The sequence below is a fragment of the Salvia splendens genome, chromosome 11 (genome assembly GCF_004379255.2).
Source record: "Salvia splendens isolate huo1 chromosome 11, SspV2, whole genome shotgun sequence".
Taxonomy (NCBI): domain Eukaryota; kingdom Viridiplantae; phylum Streptophyta; class Magnoliopsida; order Lamiales; family Lamiaceae; genus Salvia; species Salvia splendens.
The window spans coordinates 17,008,053-17,018,545 of record NC_056042.1 but is presented as its reverse complement, the minus strand read 5'-3'; the positions used below and the strand labels follow the sequence as shown (position 1 = coordinate 17,018,545).

The 10,493-nt window shown below is 35.5% G+C and overlaps 1 protein-coding gene across 1 annotated transcript; it reads left to right on the top strand.

Annotated features, from left to right (window-relative positions):
* Positions 1-4,929: 4,929 nt before the first annotated feature.
* LOC121754531 lies at positions 4,930-5,763 on the top strand. Its single transcript, XM_042149871.1, has one exon. The coding sequence runs from the start codon at positions 4,930-4,932 to the stop codon at positions 5,761-5,763; it is 834 nt and encodes a 277-aa protein (XP_042005805.1).
* Positions 5,764-10,493: the final 4,730 nt, after the last annotated feature.

The following is a 10,493-nucleotide window of genomic DNA, read 5'->3' as shown; positions in this document are numbered from 1 at the left end:
ACTCAATTCAATTTAAGTCAAAATAATAACTTGATTCATTTAGAAAAAATTGGTATCTAACAAATTATAAATTATTTTTGCAATCAAGCATTATAAATAAATGATTAAAAATAACCATACAATATTTTCTAAATAATACTACAAATGCATATTAATTTCCCAATTGTAATGCAATAATTTAAAAATACTTACAAAGATTTAAATAATTTAGTTTTATATCAACAAAGATTTAAATAATTTATTTTGAGAAAATATACAAAAATTTAATAATACCACAAAGAGTTTTGGTCCTTAACAAATCACAAAAGAAGTATATAAACATTCAAAAATCACAAGTTTGATTCTCAAATCAAACTAAATGGACAAATATACCCCTCAATGGCTAAAGGGTAGAATAGTAATCAAGCATACAATATTATAAATTATTGTTGCAATCAAGCATTAAAAATGAATGCCTAAAACTAACCATACAATATTTTCTAAATAATACTACAAATGCATATTAATTTCTCGAGTGTAATGCAATAAGTTAAATAATACTACAAGAGTTTAAATAATTTAGTTTTATATAACACTACAAAGATTTAAATAATTTATTTTGAGATAATATATAAAAATTACTGATACCACAAAGATTTTTGGTCCTTAACAAATCACAAAAGAAGTACATAAACATTCAAAAATCACAAGTTAGAGGTTCGAAGCTTCCTGAGTATGGCTGGATACTATAGACGTTTTGTGGAAGGATTCTCGATTACTGCGGGATCAATGACAAAATTGTTACGGAAGAATGCCCCTTTCATATGGAGTGAAGAATGTCAGAAGAGTTTTGATGAGTTGAAGCATCGATTGACTACAGCACCTATATTGACTATTCCGACAGGTATAGGAGGATTCATTGTGTACAGTGACGCTTCTCGGCAGGGACTTGGTTGTGTTTTGATGCAAAATGGAAAGGTTGTTGCTTATGCGTCACGACAGCTAAGAGTACATGAAGTTTCATATCCTGTTCATGATCTGGAATTGACCGCTGTTGTTTTTGCTTTGAAGATTTGGCGTCACATTTATATGGAGAAACTTTTCGAATCTTGACAGATCACAAGAGTTTAAAGTATTTAATGAGTCGGAAGGAGTTGAATATGAGACAAAGACGGTGGATAGAGTTGCTTAAAGATTATGATTGTACCATTGAATACCATCCGGGGAAGGCAAACGTTGTTGCAGATGCGTTAAGTCGGAAGTCAAGCAGTATGGTAGCACACATGCAGATGACCCCATTGTCAGAATTGATTGCTCTTCGAAGTTTGAATGTAAGATTACAACTAGATAGGAGTGAAGGGTTAATAGCCACTCTTGAAATCCGACCAGTGTTGAGACAACGAATTCAAGATGCTCAAATGAAAGATGAAAAGTTTGTAGAGTTTATTAATGAGGTACGAAAAGGTAAAGACACACCGTTCATTCTACAAGATGATACATTGATGTTTGGCACTAGACTGTGTGTACCAGATGTCGATAATCTTCGGCGAGAGATTCTAGATGAGGCACATAATGCTCCTTATGCAATGCACCCAGGAACAACAAAGATGTATCATACTATGAGGCAACATTATTGGTGGCCAAAGATGAATAAAGAAGTGGCAGAATTTGTTTCAAAGTGTTTGACGTGTCAACAGGTAAAAGCAGAACATCAAGCACCTGCCGGTTTATTGAAACCTTTATCTATTCCAGTTTGGAAATGGGAGCGTATCACGATGGATTTTGTAACGGGTTTACCGAGGACACAGAAAGGGAATGATGCCAGTTGGATTATTGTAGGCAGATTAACTAAATCAGCACATTTCTTGCCTATACGATGGGGTTGTTCGTTAGACCAGTTGGCTGAAATGTACGTGAGGGAAGTAGTACGCTTGCATGGTATTCCGATATCCATTGTATCAGACAGAGATCCGCGATTCACATCCCGATTTTGGGAAAGTTTTCAGATAGCCATGAGAACCCGACTACATTTTAGTACTACTTTTCATCCCCAGACAGATGGTCAGTCAGAAAGAACTATTCAGACATTAGAAGAAATGCTTCGTGCTTGTGTTATTGACTTTCAGGGTTCATGAGATAAGTATATTATGCTAATGGGGTTTGCTTACAACAACCAATATCACAGCAGTATTGGAATGGCACCGTATGAAGCATTGTATGGCAGAAAATGAAGAAGTCCAGTATATTGGGACAAAGAAGGCTTGGAGATTCTAGAAGGACCAGAAATTATCCAGGAAACTGTTTCTAAGATTGATATCATTAAAAGCAGACTGAAGGCGACACAAGACATACAGAAGAGTTATTATGATCAGCATCGGAAAGAGATGGAATATGAGGTTGGAGATAAAGTTTTCTTGCGAGTCTCACCTTGGAAAGGAGTAATGCGATTTGGACATAAAGGTAAGCTGAGTCCTCAGTATGCTTCGACGTTATCGATCTGATCCTTCCCATGTTCTGAAAGATCCTGATATACAGATTTCTGAGAATCTAAGTTACATAGAGGAACCAGTTAATATTGTAGACAGACAGGTTAAACAATTGCGAAGAAAAAAGATTCCAATGGTAAAAGTTATTTGGTAAAATCACGGAGTCGAAGAAGCGACTTGGGAAACTGAAGAAAAAATGAAAAAGAACTATCCACATCTGTTTACGGGTTAGTGATTTTATTGGATGCATTAACTCGTGGGGAAAGCGAATTTTGCGGACAAAATTCTTAAAGAGGGGAAGAATTGTGACATCCCTAACCCGAAACATGCATTATTTTGCATATTAGCATATTTTATTGTCATTACATATTATATTGTCATTTTTAGTATAGAGATGTTAAGTGTGTCATAGAGGATTTATTATTTGTTAAGATGACAGTTTAGGAGTTGTGACATTCCTAACCCAAAATATGTGTTAATTTGCTTATTCTATAACTCAATATATATAGTTTTGTGAGGGATTAATATAATTACAAATGCAAATAGTGAGTTTATAGGTATAAATACACATGTATATTATATATAAGTGTAAAAGATACATGAAAAATATAAAATAAATTAGGATTTATATAAACCTATATATTATACTTGTGTATATTGATCACAATAAAGCAAAATTCTTTATAATATTATACAATTACATGCGAGTCTTATTAGTGTAAATGTAACATGCATAATAGTAAAATAAGAAGTTGTCTTGGTGACTAGAGGAAAAATGTGTGTGCACGTGGAGTTATTAGGATAGTGCATGCATGCGTACGTGTAATGTGATAAATTAGAAATATTAACTTGGTTAATATCCACAACTCTTGAAAGTAGTAAAAAAAAGGATGTATATATTAAAGTTATGACTTGGCCGACTTGGGAGGAATATAAATAAGCTTCGTAGTGAAATTTTGGAAAAAAAGAAATAGAAGAAAAAAGGGGAAGGAAAAATAGAAGAAAAATGGTGGAAGTGGAGTTGAGGAGGATGCGGATGGTATAGTAGGAGACTGAATCAGGTTTTGATTAAATTATCTATTTTAATCAGGTATGTATAAATCACACTTTTAGTTTTACATAAGTTATGTGATTGATTGTTATATGTTGAATTGGAGTGAATTATTTGATTTTGATGGTCGAATATGATATGAATATTTGATTGCTGAAATGGACATGTTTGTTTAGATATGTTGGATAATTTGATGGAATATGATTTGAATATGATTGGTGAAACGAATATGATGACGTAAATGAATTATATGATAGAAATATGTAATTGATGTTTTACATATGATATTGAAAGTACATGAATCATGTGATTAAAGAGGATCTGTGACAGCCATGTACTGGATCTAAAATATGGAGGGACCTATGAGTCCAGTTACAGAGAGGCCTTCGGGTCAAATACAGAGGACCTATGAGTCCAATTACAGAGGGACCTTCGGGTCAAATACAAATGGACCTATGAGTCCAATTACAGAGAGACCTTCGGGTCATAGAGGAATCCCGGGCAGATACCAGGCTTGACTATTACAGAATAATAAACTGAATAGAGTGGCATATGCATATGAATATGAACTGGTTTGTTTTTAAATTATGTTATATATTGTTTCTGATTATATGTATTGATAAAAGAATATGCTTGATGTTTGTATCATGTGAGATTAAAGGTGGAAATTTATATATACTGAGTTGTGGCTCATATAAACCACTAAATTTTTTCAGGAATAAGATAACAGTAAAGTTTTGACTGACGTGGGTCATAGGAACTCCTCGTGTTATCAGGTTCGGCGGCTGACGCATATTGGCAACCTTCTCCTCCTCATCATTTTGCATGTATATAAATGTATAGTATATAGAGTGGTGAGAGGGTTCCACTACTTTACAGGATATTTTGAAATATGTATCGGATAAGTGTTTGCTTGAACTTATATAATATGAGTGTTCTATGAATTAGACACGTGTATTGATTGTTTTTATGTTAAGGGATTTATTTATTAAAAGAGTATACGTCAGAGGGGTTGAGGTGTGACAGTTTAGGTGGTATCAGAGCAGGGATAAGGATCCCGCTGGGACATTGCATCCATGCATTGCATATGATACGCATTGGTTATAAGTTGCATTTGCATTTGAATTATCAGGAACATGGATATTCCTGAACATATGTCATCGAGGAGAGAAGGGTCAGCCGCCCCGCATAATTCATTAACTGCAGAAGCATCTCATTCACCTGTTGCATCATCTGGGGGTAGCCAGCCAATACATAGGCGGGTTGAACAAGAAGTACATGGACTAGAAATGAGACCAAGGGGTAGAAATTTTAAAGAACTACGAAAGATGGGAGCCGTTGACTTTGTTGGGACTACTGATCCTTGCCGAGGCTGAGATATGGTTGAAGAGGACAGAGTGTGTGTTTAATCAGATGGGTTGTATTGCAGAAGAACGTTTTTATTACGCAGTGTCTCTTCTTCAGGGCGATGCTTACTATTGGTGGGAGACTGTCCCACGAGCTATAATACATCCTCCAGTACTCAGTTGGGATGACTTCTTGAGAGAGTTCAGTGATAAGTATATGCCACCAGTGTATCGTGATGAGAAGCAAAGAGAGTTTTTGTCCCTTAAACAAGGATCTATGTCAGTTGCAGATTATGAAGTGAAGTTTACTCAGCTTTCTCGTTATGCATCGGCATTGCTACCTACAGAACAAGATAAGTGTAGACGTTTTGAAGAAGGATTGATATATGAGATAAGAAGCAAAATCACACCTTCAGACCTTCGTACTTATAATGATCTACGTGCAGCAGCTATACGAGCAGAGAGACTAGTGAAAGAAAGCCATGTGTATATTCAAACACAAAAGAGGGGACCACAAGAGTATAGGGGTGAATCAAGCTCGAGCATTTCAAAAAGGCCTAGTTCTTTTTCTTCGGCATCGAGTTTCAGTAGAGGAGGTCCATTGGGTCAAAGAGGCAGACATGCACCACCTTTCAGTTATGAGTGGGGACGAGGATCTGGTATGACAGCACGTGCACGACCTTTATGCGTGCACTGTGGACGACCACATACATGGGAATATCGAATAATTACAGGAGGTTGTTTTCACAGCGGACAGCAAGGACACTATTATAGAGAATGCCCACTGGGGTCTAACATAATATCAAGTGGAAGAGCAGCAACGGAACCAACAGTACAGAATGTGCGACCTGCAGCATCGAGTGCAAGTATTAATCGAGGTCGTGGAGGAGGACAAACATGAGTGCACCTATGGGTCGAGGGCGAGGACAGTCAGTGGCACATGGATCTACACCCCAGGGACATGCTCGTGTGTTTGCTATGACACAGGAGGAGGCATCTAGAGCACCAGAGGTCATTACTGGTACACTTTATTTAGTTGTTGCTATGATATCTACATTGATAGATCCAGGATCTACTCATTCATTTATATCACCTGTCATCACACCACATATGCATAAAGAACCTGAACCTCTAGATCAGAGACTAGGTGTATACACACCCTTGGGTGAAGTTATTTTAGTATATACAGTATATCGAGATTGTGCGGTGAGAATCTATTCAGTAGAACTATTGGCAGATTTGATTCCCTTGTTCATACATGAGTTTGATATTATCTTGGGTATGGATTGGTTGTCACGTCACCAGGCTAAGATAGATTGTTATGCTAAAGAAGAGGTAATAGAGTCACCAGGACGAGATCGAGTGATATTCTACGGCAATCGACAGATTGTTCCCTCCTGTCTTATATCTGCTACAACGGCTTTTCAACTGATTCAAAGTGGATGTGAAGCATATCTTGCCCATGTTGTAGATTGTGCTACGGTTAATGAACAAGTTAAAGACATTTCCGTTGTAGATTGTGCGTGTCTATTTTCTATATGAATGTCTAGTGCGTGTATTTTGTATATAGTGTATATTTGGTTCACAGTGCATGTGTAATTTGTGTATTTTGTTCATAGTGTGTGTAAAGTGTATGAGAGTTTTGTGTATTGGTATATTTGATTGCAATATATTGTGTTATTTTGTGTTTAGTGTATGATATGTGAAGTGGGAGTATTTTGTATATACTTTGTGTATAGTGCATGTATTTTGTGTTTAACTTGTATACAGTGCGTGTATTTTGTGTGTTTAACTTGTATACAGTGCGTGTATTTTGTATAGTGTGTGTTATATGTGTAGGTACATGTATATTTGGTGTATAGTGTGTAGATTGTATTTTTAGCGTAATGTCTAGTGTGTGTAATGTGTGTGTTTTGAGTGTAGTTTGTGTCATGTGTGTATTTTGCATATAGTGTGTTTATAGTGTGTGTTATATGTCTTATTTTCAGTTTATGTATATTTTGTGTATGAGGTGTGCTTTTTAAGCATATTTAATATGTGTATTTTGTGGGTAGTTGTTTGTATTTTTTGCAAAATGTTTGTAGTGAATTACACATTGAGAATTGTGTGTTTAGTATATATTTTATGCATGTTTGTTTAGTTAGAGTATTTTGTATAAATAATGTATGTGTAATTTGCGTATTTTGCACGTGTGTAGTGTGTTTATTTTTTATATAGTGTTTACAAAGCATACACTTTGTTATGTGTGTTTGGAGTATATGTATTTTGTGTATAGTATATATTTTGTGCATAGTGTACTGTGAGTTTGAAATGCGTGTTGCATATGTAGTGTGTGTTTCCGGTGCATGTACTTTGTGAATGTGTGTATTTTGTATATAATACGTATAGTTTGTGTTTATTGTGTAATATGTGCAGTTTCCCTTTGTATATTTTCTTGTTTAAAGTGTATTTGTATAGTGAGTGCGGTGTGTATGTTGTATATATATTTTGTTTATAGTGTTTGTGTAGCGCAGTGCTTGTGGAATGTATGCAGTGTGTATTGTGTGTATAGAGTGTATTGTGTGTACAGTGTGTGAAGTGTCTAAATTTTGTGTATAGCATTGGTGATTTGTGTGAGGTGTGTTTAAAGTGTGTATTTTGTATATAGCGTGTGTAATGTGTTTTTTCTGTATAGTGTGGGTAGAAAGTGTAGCGTATATATTATGTGGTAAAGTGTTGTGTGTAATGTTTACTTTGTGCATTGTGTATGTTGTGCATATTGTGTATAGTGTGTATTAAGTTTGTTTGTTTTGTGAATGTGTGTGCAGTGTATATTGTGTGTTTATGCTTTGTGTATAGCGTACGTTTAAAATGTGTGTACCCTGTCTTTATATTTTTTGTACGTGTGTATTTTGTGTAATTCCATCTATGTGTATTTACCGTGCATGTGTTTTATGTTTGTGTGTAGTGTGTATTTTAGGTAAGTGTGTGTACTGTTTAATTTTTGTAGTGTGTGTAGCGCATTGTTATTTTGTGCTTATAGTGCCTGAACTTTGTTTATAGGTTGTGTAAGTGTGTGTTGTGCATATATATTTGTGTATATATGTGTGTATTTATGCATATAGTTCTTGTATTTTGTGTATAACGTGTGTCCAGTGCGCTTATTTTGTGTATAGTGTGTGTCAGGCATGAAATTTTAGTACATATGTATATTTGGTGCATAGTGTGTAGTTGTCTGTATTTTTTTGTATAATGTATAGTGTGTGTATTTGGTTTACCGAGTGTGCGTGTAATGTGCGTATTTTGTGTATGGTGTGTTGAAGCCTACGGGGAATTGATTATTGCTATGTAAAAGTAAATTCTTAGGTCTAGAGGATTCACTAGAGCACAGGGTCTAGGAGATCATGAACTCTCAGAATTCAGTCGTTGTCACAACAATCCCGCTTCAAAACCTCAACCCTCTATGCTATTGGCTAGTATAGGGAAGTCGGGATCGAATCCACGAGGACGGAACGGTTTGGAATGCATTAAGAGAACTTGGGAGGGTTCGGCTGCTGCCACGCAACGAAAGGGTTGAGTTTTAACTACTAGACATGGGAAATTAAACTTAATCTATTCTATCTACTAGGTCCAGAGAATGGAAAATGCGTGAAATATAAATGCATGCATGATTCGAAACTGAATTTAACTTAGATCATTCACCAAATTTCCTGTGTCAAGCAAATAAGTTTCCTAAAACAGCCAGACAACAGAGCGTAAGAAAAGCAACATAATAGATTTCCCTAAATAGCTACTGACAAGAAAGCTGCGGCAAACAAACCAAAGCGGATCTGACTTAACTACCGATTACCTTCATCTTCTTCAGTAAGCAAACACGAACTAGAAAACAGAGCATAGAACAGAGCATACTTCAAATCGAACGTTAAACAAGACGATTAAGCTAAATATCACCAGTTCTAATCTACCAGGTCAAGCAAATCAACAATAACAGAAAATTTCATGCAGATCCAAAAGTACGTGCTCAGATTTAAACATTAAAAGGAAATCTACACTAGATCCATCAGATTCAACACCGACAAAACCAGATCTACAACTTCCAACTCCCGATTCAACTCCGAATCAAGCCAACAACCACAAATCAACTCATATCTCTCCGATCTCAACTTGAAATGATCATTCAATTGCGAAAAGCGTCCAAATCAGTAAAGTAAACACAGAACATCACAAATCAGAGTGAAAGCGAGAAATAGAACTAGATTAACCATAAGAACTGCGAAATGAGTCACAAAACAGTCGCCGAACTTCCGGCAAGGAAGTCGGTGAGAGAAAGTACGTGTGGAAAAAGTAAATGATAGTTTCTTTGCCCTTATCAGGATGGTTTTACACTTCCAACAGAACAAACACACCACGCTACACTACCCCGAATCGCCCATGAAATCAAATGCGTGAGCTAAGTGAGTGAAGATGAATAAGCCGAAAGCTCCTAAAGATTTTTTAACTAAAAAGGCCAATCAAACAATATACAAAATATACGATCATAGATAGGCTACCAAATACTAGCCTTCTATCACTACTAGTATCAACCCCATGTGTTGCACGACTCGATGATTTTTCTTCATATTAACTTTGTATTCTTGTTTCTTTAAGATTTCTTGCTAGTAGTTGGTTCTTTCGGATGCCGCTATCACCTCGCTGTCAACGTCAGCATCTTCCATCTCAGCCTCACGTACTCTTTATTTTAGTCACAACAGCCCATGTCCTTCCTCTTTCACCGGTCTTTTGATGACTCAGAAGTATTGTTAGGATGTAGATCACTGTTGCGAAATAAGCATTGTGTAATTTAATCACAGTTGAATAATCTATTCAAACTACATAGTTGCGAAATTTTATTTCAGTACTTGGTGTTGTCTCCTCAATATTAGTCCTTGAGATTTTATTGTATTTCCTCCGTCCTTGAAATGTTGTCCAGTTTTACCAGTCCGTCCGTGAAAAGTTGTCCACTTGTTTTTGTTTTTTTTTTCTATTTTTGGTAAATAGTCCCCACTTTCCACTAACTCTTTACTATCACATTCTATTATAAAACTAATATATAAATGTGGGACCTTCATTTCACTAACCTTTTCAACTCACTTTTATGTACATTTATTAAACCCGTGCCGAATCAAACTTGGACAATATTTTGTGGATGGAGAGCGTAATAATAGTGCAGCCGTAATTTTCTCAAAGAATGACAAGTATTCAAAAGGATGGTAGAAAATAGAAAATAAACATCAATAAATTTTTAATTGAATAAGTATGCATACTATATAAAAACACAACATTAGAAAAAAAAAGAAGAAATTGTGATACCATTTTCCGTCGAAAATTATTTGTTCAAAGGATCAATAGAATCACCTACGATTAAGCAAAACATTTTCGGTCGGAATCCCATTTGCTAAGCATAACCCCGCCCAACATTCACTAACCCAAATAAATATTTTCTCTATTCCCTACAAATTTATCACATTTTATTTTTCACACTTGTTTTAGAAAAAATGATACTTCATACGTCCCATAAGAATATGCACTCTTTCATTTTTAGTTCATCCTACAAAAATATACACTTTTTAGTTTTGAAAACTCTTTTTTTCTCTAATGAGGTAAGACTCATTA